This window comes from Sceloporus undulatus, chromosome 6 (assembly GCF_019175285.1).
Source record: "Sceloporus undulatus isolate JIND9_A2432 ecotype Alabama chromosome 6, SceUnd_v1.1, whole genome shotgun sequence".
Taxonomy (NCBI): Eukaryota; Metazoa; Chordata; class Lepidosauria; order Squamata; family Phrynosomatidae; genus Sceloporus; species Sceloporus undulatus.
Genome location: NC_056527.1, coordinates 85,450,852 through 85,469,508, shown reverse-complemented (window position 1 = coordinate 85,469,508; position 18,657 = coordinate 85,450,852). Strand labels below are relative to the sequence as shown.

General features: G+C 40.4%; 1 protein-coding gene across 1 annotated transcript in view; it reads left to right on the top strand.

Annotated features, from left to right (window-relative positions):
* Positions 1-15,399, top strand: part of ODAD4 (outer dynein arm docking complex subunit 4) — a 21,233-nt gene extending 5,834 nt beyond the window's left edge. Inside the window, exons 2-10 of the mRNA XM_042473626.1 lie at positions 123-204; positions 2,321-2,483; positions 3,840-4,064; positions 4,518-4,725; positions 8,001-8,087; positions 9,224-9,420; positions 10,460-10,560; positions 11,834-11,912; positions 14,772-15,399. Coding sequence (XP_042329560.1) covers positions 123-204; positions 2,321-2,483; positions 3,840-4,064; positions 4,518-4,725; positions 8,001-8,087; positions 9,224-9,420; positions 10,460-10,560; positions 11,834-11,912; positions 14,772-15,118 — 1,489 coding nt within the window. The 3' untranslated portion in view covers positions 15,119-15,399. The remainder of the gene's footprint in view (positions 1-122; positions 205-2,320; positions 2,484-3,839; positions 4,065-4,517; positions 4,726-8,000; positions 8,088-9,223; positions 9,421-10,459; positions 10,561-11,833; positions 11,913-14,771) is intronic.
* Positions 15,400-18,657: the final 3,258 nt, after the last annotated feature.

Sequence of the window (18,657 nt, the reverse complement as noted above, 5' to 3'; positions counted from 1 at the left end):
GAAGGGGGGTTAACATAATATTCAAATATCTTTTGCTTACAATTTAAACATGCTGTTTTCCAAAAAGTTTGTTTGCTATTGTTTGTAGTAGGTACTTTCTATGTATTTTATAACCTCTTGAGAGTATATTCTCTGTTGCTAGGCCCTTCTTCTGTGAAACTGGAGAACAGAGGAGACATCTGCTTTCTGAGTCGTCAGGCAGAGGTATGGTCTGACCACCTTTTCCCAAAGTAGGTGTCTGACCCTTCACTTAGGCGGGAAGAGAAATCATGGCAAGTGGTCCAAGGCACTGGGAAAGGTTGGGGAGGGGGTAATCATGTGAGGAATTACAGAGGCTATAATATTAAATTGTCTGCTTGAAGCTAATGTCCCACTAAAGATTAAGCAATGCTTCTATCCCACTCAAGAAGCAGGTTGGTCAGGATGAAAGTTAGCAGCATAATTATGATAAGACTGAAGTGTTATAGCGGTTGTCTTTCCCCAAAGCAAGCTTTGGGTAGTTGTCCTTCAAATCTGTTTGGTCTCTTCTGTGGCACCTTATTTCCTAAAAGGCTTACAGATCTCAGGGCCCTAACAGAGCAAGCATTGCACTGTAGGAATGAAGTAGGGTTGAGGAACAGCTTGAATCTCTTTATCTATGTTATCTAATGTGGGAGACCATCAATTTTGTTTTTCTATAGATATCTGGACTAGTACTATATTGCTACAACTGTTTCTTTTCCTGTAAATTTGCCATGAACTAGCGGCTGTTGGTTTGTGGACAGGCATCTGTCCATGGACCACCGCTTTGAGTAGCACTGTCCTAAAGGGAACTTAGCAACAGTCCAGTCAAATCAGAGGTAACCCATTGATACTGTTAAATATGCCACTGTCCAAATATATCATAGAATCATAGAATTGTAGAGTTGGAAGAGACCGCAAGGGCCATCCAGTCCAACCCCCTGCCATGCAGGAAATCACAATCAATGAATTTTTGCACTGGGGGTGCAAATTTCTGCTCTTCTGGGGCGTATTTATTAGAACTTAAACAACTATGCTGAAGCTGGTGTTGCTTCAAAAACTAAACCAAATTTGAGATTTTTTTTTGAACTGAAAATACAGGCTTGTCTGTGTTTAGACAGGAAATAATATCACTTGTAAACATTTTGACACTTCCTTCTTGCCAAGGAGAGGTGTGCCAGTATTTTATAATTGCTCCCGCTCAAATGGATTCTAGGAGTGAAGTTCTGAAGTTTCATATGGATATGAATTTAAAATTTAGTAAACTTTCGTTGCAACATTCTTTTTTGTTTCTGTTGAAGCTGGTTTTAAAACAAAGTGATGATGATGACGACGATGCATTCATTCAATCTATTAGAGAGATCCTCCACCCCTCTGTGTGAGAAAACCTTCCTTGGAGGTCTTCAAGCAGAGGCTGGATGGCCATCTGTCGGGGATGCTTTGATTGTGATTTCCTGCATGGCAGGGGGTTGGACTGGATGGCCCTTGTGGTCTCTTCCAACTCTATCATTCTATGATTCTATGATTCTATGAAAACAGCATGAGGGGACTTCCTAGCCCCACTGTATTACGGAATGGTTTTCATTTTTCACCTATGTTTTAATGGGAATAAAATGTAGGCAGTGCCATAGCAGGGCAGAAGAATTATGAGAATAAGTGATAGCAGTTAGACAGGCTTAACTTTGGCTTATGTCCTAAGTCTTAAACACACACTTAAATATTTTTCATTTAAATCAGTGGGTTCTGAAAGTGCTGAGTATTTATGTGTGCTTCTACTATTTAGATTGGGTTTTTCCTAAATTATTAAAACCTTTGTATACAGTATATGGACTTCACAGTACAGCAGGTGTGTATTTCAAACCACAGTATATTTATATGTGAAGAGAGATATGAACTTCCTTGCTCATAGATCATCCTTTTAATGTCACTGCTACTTCCGAGGAGGAGTTACTAAGGTTTAAAAGTCAATATCATAACACTTTGAACCTTTTCAAAGTTTCTGTCCACAATAAAGATTGGAACCCCCTTCCTTTCTGTTATTCTGAACATTTCAGAATTCTAAATGATCTGCTTTAATCTATCTTGCTCCTTTTATTCTGTGATAGTTTTTCCAAACAGATCTCCTTGTAGTCTGATTTGCACCCGTTAAACCCTTTTATATCCACCTCATGTCCTATATTGGAAGAAAGGCAGGATATAATTAGTTAAATTAATAAATGAAATAAAGAATAAATGAATTTGCCTACCAAGATCCTACTTCACAGAGGAGTGCTGCAGAAAAGCAGGTAAAATCTGTTTCCGTAATTTTCTGTTATGGCAGAGTAAAAGAGCAAAACAGAAGCTTACTATCAAATTTACGAAAAAGGATGCTAAATATCTACGTAAACAACAGCAACCTGTGAGGAATGAGAAGACTGAACGGCAACTCCTTGGAGAACTCTATGTTGACAAGGCTTTTCTGGAGAAATTGCTCAAGGATGAAGGTTATCTTTTTCTCCATTTTTTATTGCTGGACATGGGAGCGTCGGACCTGTGAGTCTCCTCAGGTTATTTACTAGTTGCAAGCTGCCCTCTCCCATGACTATGATTGTGGGTTGCAGAGGTGGTATGCTTTAAAGAGATTTTTCTAACCTTTAAAACTATGTTCTTGGGGTTCTTCAGTGAGAGTTCTTCAATAAAGGCAGCCACACTTCCATGAGCAGCTGCTGGCTTGTTGTACATCAGCAATGTACAGCTTCAGGAGTGTGTAATTGGTAGGCTATACACTGAATTCATGAGGTGGATAGCAGAGTAAAAAAAAAGAGAACTAGTTAGTGCTTCAGGTAAATTGTGTCTTTGTTCTAAAATGCTCCATCGTTCTTTGCAATTTGCAGACTTTCCTTAATAGACAAATGAACACAGAAAGTGTTCTTGAAGGTAAAGATTTTGAAAGCCATTGCTCTAAGGGTTATAAACAGCATGTCTCAGGATAGCATTGCTATCCTTGGAGGCATATGCAAGGTAGCTCAGCTATAATGCCAAAACATAATTTAACATTACATGTATGAGCAGCAATGAGCTTTGGCAGTACGACCTTTCTGCTCCATTTACATTCTTTGATGCCTTTCCATTGATCTTGGTTTGAAGCAAATGATAGTTTGCTGTCTCATCTGGACTAGCAGGCTGTGGTTTTCTCTTGCTCAGCAAATGAAAGCTGGATCATGATTTTGGGTTTGCAGTTCAACCATGGAGTTTGTTGCTGAATGAATGGAGCAAATGATGGTTTGTTTCAAACTAGGATGGGAAGTCGAGAAATGAAGCACCAAACGGGAAGTGGGTGACTGCGTGAGCCAAAAGCTCCTGATTATTCATTCATATAACTTCACCCATGGTTTCAAATTATGTATGAATAAACTCATTTTTATTGCTATGTGCCTTGCTTATGTTCATACTTGATGATAGGATATATATCTTTGATTAATAAACACATTAATCGAATAAAATCTAGTGTTATATGCTGAACTGATACTGCCGTGTTATAGAGAATAAAAAAAGCAATATAAGACAGATAAAAAAGCTATTTTAAGTTGCTATAACACAATAAATCAATACATATAAAACACAGCAGCAACAGCATTTTAAGTGATACTTGGCATACAAATTTTGAAATTAAAAACAGTAGTATTTTTACTTGTTCCAAAAAACCCAGTGACAAAAAAGAGAGAAGAAAGAGAACATTCATGCATCTCAGTAAAGACAGAGTTGTATATTTTCTAAAGACATCTACCTGAAACCAACCACTTTGGTATACTATCAACTGAGCCTTTCTTTTTTGCTCTGTTTATTTTTCCTTCTGGCAGACTTGATCAAAAGCACTACAAAGCAAGGGGTAACTGTTGGCAGCCTGATCCAGGAAGGACTTTCCTATCTGGACACCCGCACAGATTTCTGGCAGCAGCAGAAACCTATATATGCCAGAATCAGAGATCGAAAATTGATGCTGAAGAGATGGACCAGAGATCAAAAGCGAAAACCCTCTGAAGTGGCTAGATACATCCTGAAAAGCATGGAGGACATTGATATGTGTAGGTGAAGAATATGTTGATGGAAAGAAACTGTTGGAACTTTATTTGTAGGATTATTTAACTCTTCAAATGACGGGATTAGACCAGAAGGTGTGCCACTAGTGCACAGTGATATACAAAGAGAATAAGACCTCTGAGACATTTCCATTCAGAGCAGACAGTATTGGGCTACATATTGTTTCCTTATGCTGAATTGCAGAAAACCAGAAGATGTTTTTTGGATGTCAAACTAGCATCTGTCTGATCTGGCATTCTGTTTTCAATATTGGTCCGGCAGATTGGAGATCCTGAAACGATGTTTGTACTAATCATAGCCATGCCCTGTGGTTTTCTGGGGACCAATAATTTGAATGAGAAGTCAGATGACAGGAGACTTAACTGAAAGGAGCAATTAATCTGAACATAACATATCTCATAGGCCCACTCATGTTCTGTCTTTTTCCTCCCCTCAAGTGCTAACCAGTGGTTGCCCTGAAAGAAGCTGCCAGAAAGCTGAGCGTGTGCTGAAAAAGATTCAAGGCTGGTCTGATGATGAAATTCCTAACAGGAATGAACTGATTGGAAACCTCTACAGTTGTATTGGAAATGCTCAGATTGAGATGGGAAACTTGGAGGGAGCTTTACAGAGCCACCAGGTGGACTTGGATATTGCCAGAGAAAAGTAAGGACGTAGCAGCCACTCTGTTTGCACTTGCTCAAATATGACTTCTCTTAATGGCATCCCTTTCCACATGGCCTTGTGTTCCTGATTTTTCATGAATCCAAAATTGTTTGGATTTTCAGCCTTCTTTGAAGGAAAGGAAGGGGGAACCTACAAAGCAAGTGTTCCTAGTACTAATGGGGAAAAGGCCTAGAAATTAGCTGAAAATAAGGGTAAATCAAAATTGGAAGCAAGTTCCAGGTTGCCCACAGCACAATAGTACAGGGTTGGAAAGAGGACAGGGTGAAAATTGTCCTCTCCTTACTCCTGTCCTACAATTGCCTTGGATCCTGTACAAGGAGAAAGGCAGGATGAAAATAAAAAATAAATAAAAATAAACCTATCAATCCCTTAAATTCTTTTCTTTCATTTTCCCTTTCTTTTTACCCCCAAAATCAGTGTAATGAATTAATGGGAGCAAAATGATCAAATCTGGAGGTTTACTCATCTGGTATAATAGAACTAGAGCACTGAACCAATTTCTAACAATCTACAATATATATTTGACTTAAAATGTAGTTTAAAAAAATAAATAAATTAAAGGGACTTATTGGGAAGAAAAAGTACTGTTGGAATCATGACTAGATGAGTGCATCCAGTTTTGACCACTACATTGCAAATATAGATTAACATTACAGTATTCAAGAGGAGTGTAAAAGAAATCATTTTCAACATTTGAGATAATTAAGAACTGGTTATATTTAGTTTGGATGAAGCACAATTACTAGCTTTTCATTCACTAGCTACTGAAATAATTTGCAATTCTTTTCTATGTGAGATTTTTTTAAAAAAACTATATTAGCATATCTTTTTTTTTTAAAAAGTAAGGTTTTCCAAAAATATTGTTTTTTTGGTAAACAGGATACAATAATTAATAATAATAATAATAATAATAAAGTTTTTATTTATATCCCGCACCTTCCTTCGATCAGGGCGGCTTACAGTATAAAATTTAAAACAACAATACATACAATAAAATCCAAAATACATCACATATAAACAATAATAAAAAACACAGGCTAAAAGCCCCCATAGCCCAACCTCTTGGCCACGGAAGAGGAGGGAGGCCCACAGGATTTTTAATCAGGGAATGCCTGTTGGAACAGGAAGGTTTTCAAGTCCTTCCTGAATTGGGCCAGGGTGGTAGTCGAGCGGAGCTCAGTGGGCAGCGTATTCCAAAGGGCTGGGGCAGCCGTGGAAAATGTCCTCCGCGTGGTGGAGGACAATCTAGCCCCAGGCACCTTCAGTAGCTGCTGCCCAGATGTCCTGAGGGTGCGAGGCGGAATGTACGGGGAGAGGCGATCCTTTAGGTAACCTGGACCCAAGCCATTTAGGGCTTTATAGGTAATAACCAACGCCTTATACAGTATTGGGCCCGGAAGCGGATAGGCAACCAATGGAGATCTTTCAATGCCGGTGTTATATGGCTGGTCCTGGGAGCACCAGTGACGAGCCGGGCTGCCATGTTCTGAACCATTTGCAGCTTCCGAGTTTGATATAAGGGTTGCCCCAAGTAGAGTACATTGCAGAAATCCAGTCTCGCATAGACTTAGCATAGACTGGGATAAATGAATGAATAAAGGTAAATAAGTATTTTGCAGATGTAGATGTCCAATGCTGCTATCAATGCCCTTCTTCAAATGAAATGAATGGCTGGTGATTTTTAGCCTATTGCTGTGTTACTTAGAAAGTCACTCTTCTGGCATTTTCAACACTAGTCAGTTATTATGCATCCTGCTTTGGGACTTCTGAATTTATGTACATTCACAAGTAGAGGCAGAACTTGTAGGACAGTAGGGTGAATAATCACTTCCTAGTATCTCAATAACAAAAGGCTCAAATAGCCAAGGCTTGGAAAATGGAGTAGACAGGAAAGAGAGAAGGAAAATTAAACAGAGTACTTTGGAGTATGGTAGACACTCCTTAATCTGAGGTCTTTAAAAACTGATTGGATGGCCATTTCTCAGGAGTGCTTTAGCTATCTATACCTGCATCATAGCAGGTTAGACTACGTAGCCTTTAGGATCTATCCTAGTTCTGTGATTCTGTGAAAAGAAGCAAGATAATTTTTGGTTTACCCAGCTGAGGTCTGCATGTGGTCAGTGCTTCACTGGGAACCTTCCTGGAGTACAGTATCCTGGTTGGCTTAAATCCTAGCAGTGTAAGTAACAGTGGTATAAGAAAAATCCAGGTGAGCAGCTGAGACACTGCTTCAGCCAAGGTTGAAAGCTTGATTAAGCTATTATAGTGAGGCCTTCAGAAAGCCTTATTCTAATTCTAGTCACAGGCTACTGACTTAGATATCTCAAGAGGCAGAATTCTTGTCTGGTCTGCCCTGTATTCCTTCTCTGTTTTGTCCTTGCTACCTTGATTGGCAGTGAAATCAGGTGGACAAGGATATGAAGTCTTGTCTTCAAAGATTACAAGTTTTATTTTTTTAATAAATATTTTTTATTATTTCTTTAAAATAAAATACTAAGAGATAACAAGAAGAAACAAACGAGAATCCAAACAAAATACTCACAAACCAACAAAAAAGTTATACTTCCATACAGATCGTCATACTAAATAGGTTGTTTAGCATCATTATTAACTTTACCTCTATGACATTACTCTCTGCCACTTTAGGATTACAAGGTTTAAAGGCCAGTTTTATGAATGTCATTATTGGCTGGGCTATAATATTTATAGAATGATTGTGCACTCTACTGGTTAAAAAGTTCAGGACAAAAGGTTCAAGACACAATTGTTGCCATATGTAAGATGTAAAGGATCAAACATTTATGAGCACCCTCTTCATCTCTTAATTGTATTATTTCTTAGTCTCCTTCTCAGTTGGCACTCTGTAGACTAGAATTCAGCAAATATCACTATGTATTAATGTTCTACCATTTCGTCCCTTGTCCTGTTATTATCCATATTTGCAAACTGATCAGTGATTGGAGTGCTTTTATAATACAAGAAGCATGACTTTTTAAAAGAGGTCCTGTAGTACAGTTCCTGTAAGTTTCCCTGTCAAATTTTAGAGAGTAAGCAGCTTTGAACAGGAGCTTGTTTTCTTGCTGATCACTTCCCAGCAAGGTGGAATACTGTGCACTTTGATGGTGCAGTAAGAATTAATTAATACATAAGGGGCAATGTACCAGGTTGGAGAAGGAAGGTGATCCAGAAATGAGCAAGGATGTTTTGAGGTAGCAATCCATCTTTACGATCTCTTACTTTCGTCTTTGTTGCAGCAACCTGACTGATGCCATTTCCAGAGCCCTGGACAATATTGGACGAGTGTATGCCCGCATGAACAAGTACCAGGAAGCCATTGAAACGTATGTTGAAACTAACAGCTAGCAAGGCATCCTTGTCTTTTGCAGTGAGGATAATCTAACATAGTGTGGAATTATCTAGCCCTCTAGATCTTGTTTAACTGTAATTCCCAGCAGTGTATCCAGTCATAAGGAATGCTGGTAGTTGTAGTTCAACATCTGAAGGACAGCATGATTCTTGCCTCTCTGACCCTGATCTAAAGTCAACCAATTTACTTTAGCTTAATTCTATAATACTATAAACTGAAAATGTTTTAACTATCATGTGTCTCTGTTTGAAGAATCAGGAATATGTAAAAATATGTAAACAGTGAAGTCTCAACACCCTCATACTTTTTCTTATTAAAACTCCTTCATAGAATCAATAAGAGCTAAAGGAAAGCAATGACATACTAACAACTTGGTATGCAGGGATAATTGTCAATAATGGCCCTGTCACATAGAGATAAGGGAATGGCAATCTAGTATGATGGATCATTTAGTGCAGAGGTGGACAACTTGAAGCCTTGCAGATATGGATTCCGAATCCCATTAACCCCATAGCTAAGACAAATGATCAAGAATGAGGGCATTTGCAATGAATTAACATTTGCAGGGCCACAGTTGCCCCACTCTTGAATGTCAGTGATTTTGCCAAAAAGACATTCAGAAAACCCTCCACAGAAAACTCTGTGGAAGGTAGAAAGGTTGTTCTGGGTAGGGATCATAACAAGAGTACTTTTTGTTGAACTGACAACTTTTTCTGTTGGCATTACTTCTATATTTATCTGGCCCAACAATTTGTAGTAGGCTTTCCTCCTCATCCTCATCTTCCACTTTCTCCTCCTCATTTCCATTTTCCACTCCATCGATGCCATTGATTTCCAGCCCTGGCCTGTGAGGTGCCATCCCTTGGCTTCTTGGCCATGCCTCTGAATATCAGCATCTGAACCTCAGGAGAACCTGGCAACCTGGAGTAGTAAATATATGGAAATTAAAGGCAAGAGTTTATCATGGAGAAGGCTGGGTGCACTGTTGCTGCAGTGATTTGCCTAAGTTGGGGGGGGGGTGTGTGACTGTAGACAGGGGAGTGGACTGATGTTGAAAGTGTCTAGAAAGCTACCACAGCAGGCTGTTAATTTCTGTTTTATTTTGCAAAGCTGGGAAGAGAAGATTCCACTTGTGAAGACCAACTTGGAGAAGATTTGGCTGTTTCATGAAATTGGGAGATGCTGCCTGGAGCTTGATAGAGCTGCTGAAGCCCGGGACTATGGCGAGAGGTCCTTGCAGTGTGCGGAGGAGGAGGGAGACATCGAGTGGCAGCTCAATGGTAGTGTGTTGGTGGCACAGGCACAAGGTAAACATCAGTGCTGAACAAAACTTAACACCTTTCTTTCCTAAAAGAGTTGTGTCTCCAGTACAGCAGGACTGCTGGTTTTTACCAGGCAGAAGCTTATGCAGCTGCTGTGATATGGGATCTTCTGAGTTTGGAAAACTTATTTTTTGTACTACAGCTCCCTGAATGCTTTGTAGCTCTTTCCAGAATCTGTAGTTCTAAAAACCAATATTCTCAAGTGTCAGGAACGTCAGGAACAAACTCTTGTAGAACATGGCCACATAGCCTGAAAAAACCTCAAAAATTAATTTTCTCAAGCTCTGCAAACTTTGCCTCTGTTGAACTTCTATCTGTTCTTCAGTACAGGAACTTCTGTCAGCAAAGGTTCTGGCAAGTCTAGTGTGCATGAAAAGAAGGGCCAACTTACCATCAAGGCAAGCCAAGTGACTGTCTGGGTTGCCATAATTTTAGTGGCACTCACTTCAGTGTCTTAAAAAGACACTTTGCTTGTCAGCTAGGTTTTTTATTCCCTGTATTTCAGGGAACAAGCTCCCAGTATTTTGTGTTACCTGCCTTGGGCACAAGCACTGTTGTAGGATAAGGCTATCAGTGGCTACCAGACAGGATAGCTATATATGCCTCCAATGTGAAAGGCAGTATGTTTTTGTATCAGGTAACATGCATGGGAAGTTCTGTTGTGCTCATATCATACTTTGGGCTTTGCATTGGATCATCTGGATTGCCACAGAGTGCAGAATGCTGGGTAAGATAAGTCTTTGTTGTGATCCAGCACGGCTCTTCTTAGCTTCCTAAAAAGTGACAGACAATTAAAAATGAAAATGAATAAAGAATGCCCTGAAATTGGTTACACTACAAAATATATGAAAGCAAATAATTTACCCAGTTTCTTTGTACTCATCACAGACTTCCAACAATCATCTGGCAATGTATTACATGGACAAAATATTATTTGCATAGGGTTCTGAAGTTCACAGCTTCTGAAGTTTTTTTACCTTGCCTTTTTAAGCAAAGAAATAAACCAAATATTCTTAATACACAGTGAAGCTGGAGAATTTCCACTTAGCTGTTGCATACTTCGAGGCAGCTCTAGAGAAGGCAAAGCGTATCCATAATGATGCAGCTCAGCAGGCGATCATCTTTGTAAGTGGCTGTTTATTTCCCAGGGATAAAAGGTGTCCCGGGGCGGGGGGGGGGGGGGGGGAACTGGGGGCTGAATGAATAATTATTTTTGGTAAAATTCAGGGCTTGGGCTTCCAAAAGTGATGGTCTCACTAGCTTTGTCGAAAGGGAGATGTAAGCCTATGGTATTCTGATATTCTGACTCGGAAATCACAATCTCAGGGTAAAATGGCACCAAGGGTAATAGTAAAGGTATCACATATACATAAATGTGTGTAAGAACTGGGCAAATGGAATTGAATTGCTGCAGGAATAAGGCATAAGGTTTGGGCAGCAGTATAAAAAGTTGCTCAGAGAGAAGTAAGAGCAGCATTGGGTATGGTAACATTGTCATAGGCTATGTGGAAGGCCTTGTGCTGTTCCCAGTATGTTTTCTTGGCTTTGATTGGCATGAAAGCGGTAAGTCTAGAAAAGAACAATGGATGTGATTTCTTATATGTTTAGGAAAGGTTGCAATAAAGAGCAATATACACTCTGGGTTTTGAAGATCAAAGGAGGCACAGTCTTGCCTTTAAAAGAGGCTTAGGCAACAGTTCTTCTAAGAATTAATTGGCCATGATAATGAAATTGAATTTCTTTGTTCAGAGACAGTGTACCTTTCAGTACTAGATGCAGGGACAAAACTAATGAACATGATTACTTTCATTCCCTGCTTTAAAGGTTTCGTAGAAATTCTGTTTGACTCCTATTGGAGAAACGATGCTTATCTAGAAAGATCTTTAGTTAATCTCAGCAGGGTTCTTCTAAAAACTGTGTACGCACCTGTTCCTGTGCCTACCAAGAGACCCGTATTGATCTGTCACATATCCTAGGATGTGGTTGAACACTTTTATTGATTCATTGAGTCCTCCTCTACAGTCTGCCTGGCATTTCACAGACATGATACTCACAACTCATCTGACCTGTGTAACAGTTTCCCTTCCCAACTTGTTAGTCAATTGGCTTATGTGTCACCACTTTCTTTACTATCCTACTGTTAGATGAAAGTCACAGGCAACTGGGCTTGCTCCAACAGCTGCATTCCTTTCTTTTGCCATCTTCCTTTACACAGCATCAATTCAAATCCTCCAATATCCCGGTCATGACAGTCTTTTCTTACGGGGATACATACTAATAACAATTTTGCTGTGCACAGACTGTATATTCAAAAAGCAAGTTATGATGGTAGGAGGAGGGTTTCTCACAGGATCTGCCTGGTATTCATTTAGGTATTTTGCTTATTTTTTTTTGGTAGGCTCTGGATGATACCAACAAAGGATATATTAAGGAGTTGAGAGAAGAACAGAAACGTGAGAGGATGCGTGAACTGGGAGGTTGGTTCAAGCACCATGCTTTATACTTGGGTGGATTAAGTAAGGGCTCCATATGCCCTCAATGATTTTTTCGAGGCTTCCATGGGCCTACCAACTATCCAAAACATTTTTGAATTAAAATCAACAACAATAAAATACCAGGGTTTTTTTTTTGGGGGGGGAGACAGCTGCTTCAGTCCCAGGAGAAGCCTTTTAAAAACCAGGAAATAAAACGAACGTCAACTTCCAGTTTATTTCCTGTTTAATAAAGGCCCCTCTTGGAGCTAAAAACTGCCCTGAGTGTTCCAAATATATAGCAAAAATTGCCCCTCATACCTCCTAGGGGATGTGGGGCCATTTTTTCATTTAGACATTTCAAAAAATGAAGAGGATTTTTTCATCAGGGGTAGTTGCCCACCTCTGTTGTATACAGATGATTTTAGGCATTCTATGTCATATATTACTTTGCATGGTGTAAACAAATCAACTTGTTTAACAGAGTCTAGAGTCAGCTAGGGTGCTGTAGGATAAGGCCTGTCTCTTCACATATTACAGTACAGTGGAACCTTGCCATACGCGGGGGATCTGTTCCGGATCCCGCCGCGTATGGCGATTTCTGCCTATGCTCGAGCCCCATTGTAAACAATGGGGCTCGTGCACGGCGGTGCGGAGGTGCTCAAGGCCGCGTATGGTGCGCCCGCCTATGGCGAGGTTCCACTGTATATGTGATTTGTGAAATACAGTTCTGAAGGGGGAAAAAACCCACAATGCTACAGACTAAATAAAAAGTGCTTCATTCCAGAATCTAGAATGCGTCAAAGCACTTTCAAGAACATCCTTGATAAACTGTGAATGATGCCCATTTCCTAACAATGAAGAGGAGCAAGAAAAGGCTCCTGCACACACAACAGATGCAAAAAGCTGGTAATGGCCAAGAGTTCTAGTAGTGCTAGGATGGGACAACCATGCTATTTTCCTAGATGTATAAATATTTTTCTGTATGTAAGGATGACGGAATGTGGGGCCCTCTAGATGTTGTTAGACTACAGTTGCTAGCAGTCCTGGCTAGCACATCCAATGGTGACAAGTCATGAGTGTTGCAATCCAGCATCATTTGGAGGACCACATTTCCCCCCATCTGTTATGCAACAAAGAATATGACAAATACAATGAACCCTGGGACTCTAGCCAGTGCTGGACTTTGTTCATGCAATAGTAATGTTTATCCAGTGTAAGTATAAATCTCTCTGGTTCAGCCCTCAGAGCACCCCAAAAACTTGCTCCAATGATCTGGAAAATGTTTCAGAGCATATTTTTAGCAGCTTGAAATAGCTGCATGGGAAAGGGGATGAAAATACGAATACTTCTCTGAGCTCACGTTGTATTTAGGCCCATTATTTAAAGCCCCCATCAGTAAGTCCATCTTACTGACTAAGAAGTAACAAAATAGGCAATACCTACGAATTTTAAGTGAAAGACATGCCCTGAAAATGCCCTGAAAAATCCCAGTTTTCTACATGGAACACATAGCCACTCCACAGAACTAGTACAACACAGTAAGGAAAGGGGCTAATGTTTCTACATCCTTGGAAAACTGTATAGATATCTCTGGAAATGTTGTATCAAAGCTGACCAGTAGATGGTAGAATTTCACCATTATTTTCTCAATGTTGTGCAGGCAGGTAGGTTACTGTTCTTTTCCTAACTGTATAGCAACTGCTGTACTGCTAAATGTGTAGTGACTAACTACTGTATACATTTTATAAATTATTTGAGTTTAGCCTTGAAGTGGTAGTATGCCCTGATTTTAGTGGCTTGAATGTGTCATCACTCATTTTCCTCTTGGAAACAAAGACTTGAGGATTATTTTGTTTGTCTCCACTCCTTACCCTTCACTCCACAAGGCAAAAACCTCCATACTATGTAGCCACACTTTCAAAAATCACTCACAGAAGACAAGATACATCAACAAGAAATACAAAACAAAAAGACAGCACACATAAAAGCTATGCACAGGAAGCAAAACCTATTCTGAGTTCTCCTAGACTAGATTAGTCATCCTCTAGTTCAGAATTGCTATTGTTTTCAGCTGCCTTTTCTTACAACCTCATCATCATATGTTAACAGATGATGAGTGACCTTTAGCTGTGACAGCCAGAGGGCCTGAACAGACAGGCCAAAATAAAGCTGCTTCAGGTCACTTTGGAGGAATGCTGTTTAAATGATGCATGTATCCTAAGAGGCTGGAAGCCGCGCCAAAGCCACGCTCCAGTCCTGTGCTTTGGCACAACTTCTGGATTCTTAATATGCATGTGTCATTTAAACAGCATACCTCCAAAGTGACCCAAAGCAGCTTTATTTTGGCCTGTCTATTTGGGCCCAGAGTGAGCTAAACTAGCAGTTCCCAGCCCTTTTCTCTGTATGGATCACTACATCATCATTGAAAGCCAGAAGGACCATCAATTAATTAAGCAAGCTGTTTTCAATATTTATAATAAAAACAAAACAAAAAGGACACAAACCATACCCAAAATATAAGTATAAAAAATCCCTGCCAGGCAGGTCTGCATAGATCACCAATGGTCTGTGGGCCACAGGTTGGGGGCCACTGGGCTAAACAATTCTCTCTCTGTGTGTATGTGCCTTTGCGTTGCCTGTTGGTTTATGGCGACCCCATGGATTTCAAAGGTTTTTCTTAGGCAAGGAATACTCAGAGGGGGTTGTTCCAGTTCCTTCCTCTGAAGTATCACCTACAGCATCTGATATTTGTTGGCAGTCTCCCATCCAAGTACTAACCAGGGCTGACCCTGCTTATTGTCCAAGATCAGACAAGATCCGCTGTTTTTAGAGATCAATTCTGAGGCTCTGTATCTTTTGTAGAATTCGAAGAGGAGGAGGAAGAGGAAGAGGAGGAGGAAGAAGAAGAGGAAGAAGAAGAAAGGGAAGACAGCAAAAGAGATACCTATGATGCAAATCTGGAAGAGGACACCACAGAAGAAGGCAAAGAAAGGGAGGAGTCTGAGAAAACTGAATCAGAAGGGGAAAAACGGGCATCGAGCTCAGAGGGAGGAGAAACGTTTACATCTGAGGAAGAGGAGATACAAGACCAAGAGGGAGAACGGACAGAAGAAGAAACAGACGAGGAAGGAGAGAAACAAGGAGAAACTGGGGGAGAAACTCAGAGAACAGAAGAAGAGATTGACACAGAAAAGTCAAATATTTCATGAGGCCTCTGAAAATTTGCCCACAGGGACTCTTGGTTTCTAAGCCTTGAATTGTCTGTCTCATGGTGATCATCCATTTCAGTCCACTGTCTTTTTTACCCAACTCACTCTTGGTATCTTGCAGGGCATTGAGAAAGAAACACTATACATCTGAGTATTTTAAGATAATTTCAAGAGTGTAGGAAATGCATATATTTACGTAAGACCCTCAAAAGTCTAGTATATCTCTAGGTTATCTAGATAAAAAGGAACCGATTTGACCATTAAATATCCTTCAAACTTCATCTATAGTTAGATATTGTAACATTTGCTTTTCCTTGATCAGCTAGATTAATTAAGATTGATCTTAACTGCAAGCCAGCTAGTTTTTTGGGGCCCAAGACTGACCAATACATAATACATCCACAAATTATCTCTTTTCCTCATCAGTGAGCAACTGAGGAGCCCAGAGACTACTTTCCAGGTGGTTCGCCCCCCTCTCTAGTACTCTTGTTTTCATTTGGGATGGGGTGGGGTTAACAAGCAGAAAAATTCAGAGGACTACCTCTGTGTTAGATTAAAAGCGAACCTGGGTGAGTGTAGTCCTGTATAAATAAATCACAGATTCATTATTCTTATTTCCCAAGAATAATGTTGGAAGAAATGAAATCCGCTGCTGTTCTCCTTTACTCAGAAGGGGGGAAACACCACTGCTACTACTACTACCACCGCATGGTTCTGCTCTTTCTGCCTACTCCACTGTCCACTCCCTCTATCTCGCCATTGTTTCTACCCACTCACACTCCTTCATTTGGAAAGAAGGAAGATAAGAGGAAAATACACCGCTCTTACTACCACCTGGCTGCTTCTAGGCTTCAGAGCCAAACTTCATAGAGTGGGCAGGAGGAGTGACTAAAATACAAGGGATTCCTGCTCCTTCCATACAGCCTTGCTCTGAAGACGCAGTGCCAGGCCTTTAAGAAGCAGCTGGCTCTGTACTGTAACAGTGGTGTGTTTTTTCCCCCTTTGTTTTCCTTCAGCTTCCACAGGAGGAAAGTAGGAGGATAGTGGAAGCAACTAGCTGTGTATATGAGAGCCGGCTGGAAGAGGCACAGTGGTGATGAACTGCATCATGGCCTTATCACAGGGGCACATTTTGGCATTTGCTTTCTTTTGATTCATTTCATGTTGGCCGGGGCACAAGTCGCCGGCAGACTATACATTCCCTACCCATGTTGTATATCTTGGGGCCTTTATTTAACTTGATCATGGTCAGTTTAATTACGGTGGTTGAGACAAAAAGGGTCAGCGAAGAGCTCAAGAAGGATCATAGTAGGAAAGGCATAAAAATGGCACATGCAGGTCATTTGTGTATGCAGTGAAGAAAATGGTGGGCAGGACATTTCTCCTTCATAATATTGAAAGCTTGGATCATCTACTCAATCTGAATGTTAAGATTCATGACATAGAAGAAAGTATTTCCTTGCACAGTGCCTATTCATACTGGCTACTACATGACACACATCAATTTGGATGACTTTAAGCAAATTAAAGTTTAAAAAATTATGGTGGTTATACCAGAGATAACATGGCTCTCAATACTAGTTGCAAAGGAACACAAACTAGATAATGCTTGGGTTAGAAGGATATGAACGCAACTGTAACTCTACCTTGTGCTCCACAGCCACTGATATTCAGAGGCAGACTCCCCCAAGTTCTGGATGTGATACATGATGGCCCCTTTCTCAATGAGAGGTGGTCATGTTTGTCTTTGTGACACAAAGAATGACATATACGGGTATATGCCAGTGTTTGAAAGCTATTAATATATTAATAGACAAATACATGTATCTAACATAGAAAAGTATGATAAAAGATCTTAGCATGGACACACAAATACTTTTTGTTAATATGCCAGTTCCATGACATGAATAGGTCAACAATCATGGGTTTGTGAGATTCATTTGTAGGTACTATATATGACCCAGCTCCCTGTTTCAGACGTCACAGACTTGTGCATCTTTTTTATACACCTGTTTTGCTGCCATGCCTTCACAATTTCAAAATAGTGTGTCCACCAGTACACTGTCCTCTCCTCCAAGTATCATGGCTGCATGTTAGATAGGTTCATCTGACAGCTAAATTCCAGAATCTGGCACATAGTCTTTGAACACTAATGGAATAAGCTGAGTCTACAAAGATTTAGAGCAGGAAAAGGCCAAGTAGGGCCATCTATTCTTTTGTAAACACCCATATACAGACAGTAGTTCTGTCCTGATCATCTACATTCGACCACCATCCGTGACAAGTCAACCCATGCAATTTAGACTTTTGTCAATAGACAAAAAGCAGCAAGACAAAGCCAAGTTTGTTAATAGATATCTGTGGCACTGGCAGCAGTAGCAGTAGACAGCTGGGTTCCTTACGCACATACCACATCGGTGCAAAACAAAATTATTCCCTAAGAGTAAGTGGGTAAAGGGATGAAACTAATTGTTCTTATGAGTGGGCCTGCAACAAAATGTTGCAGAGTACCCTCCCTCACCTAAAGAAAATGTGCTTGTTCTGGGTTCGAGCCAGCCAGGGCATTTCGTGCAAGGCCCTCCACTCTCCAGCCAGTTTCATTTTTCTTCTCTAGTCTTTGCCTTTTGCTTCTCGGCTACTCAAAACACTCAGTCCTCATTCAACTATTTGTAAGTTTTATAAGTTGTCTCCAACTTAGGGTGGGTTTTCTGGGCAAGATGTGTTTAAAGGAGGTTTGCCATTGCCTTCCCCTGAGGCTGAAAGCATGTGCCTTGCTTGCCCAATGTCACCCAGTGGGTTTCATGGCTGAGCGGGGAACACTCAAACCTCTACTCAATACTGGCTCTCAAAAGTTCCTTTACTTCTCAGTAATGGTTTTGGACTTGTGTAAACCTTGGGCTTTCACCCCTCTTTCTTAGAAACCCCAGGGTTTGGGGCCACAGTCCTACCACCAATAATAAAGTCGTTTCGCCATTAGATTCACTGCCATCTCTTTAATTCACACCACTATCTGAAGAATATCCAGGGAAATAGCTATGAGAGGAGAGACACATGAAAGCATTCCCCCACATAAGAATATTGCCCCTCCCAAGGACATTTTCTTTCAGTCCCTAAATTTCCAGCATTGCAGTAACTTGAAACTTCAGTTGAGCAGTCCAAAAATACTGTATAAAATTACCTTCGGGTTTATGTATAAGGTATATATGAAACATAAATGAATTTTGTGTTTAGACTTGGGCTCCATCTCCAAGATGACTTATGATGTACGTACCGTGGGCCCTTGGTATCCATTGGGGTTTCGTTCCAGGATACCACCATTTGTGGATATTCAAACCCCATTATATACAAAGGTGTAGTTACATAGCGATGTTGGACTATGGAACCTGGAGATCAGGGTTCGATTCTCTGCCCAGTCATGAAAAATGGCTAGGTAACTTTGGGCAAGTCACACTGTCTCAGCCTCAGAGGATGGCAATGGCAAACCTCCTCTGAACAAATCTTGCAAAGAAGACACACAACAACAACACCTCTATTGCTGT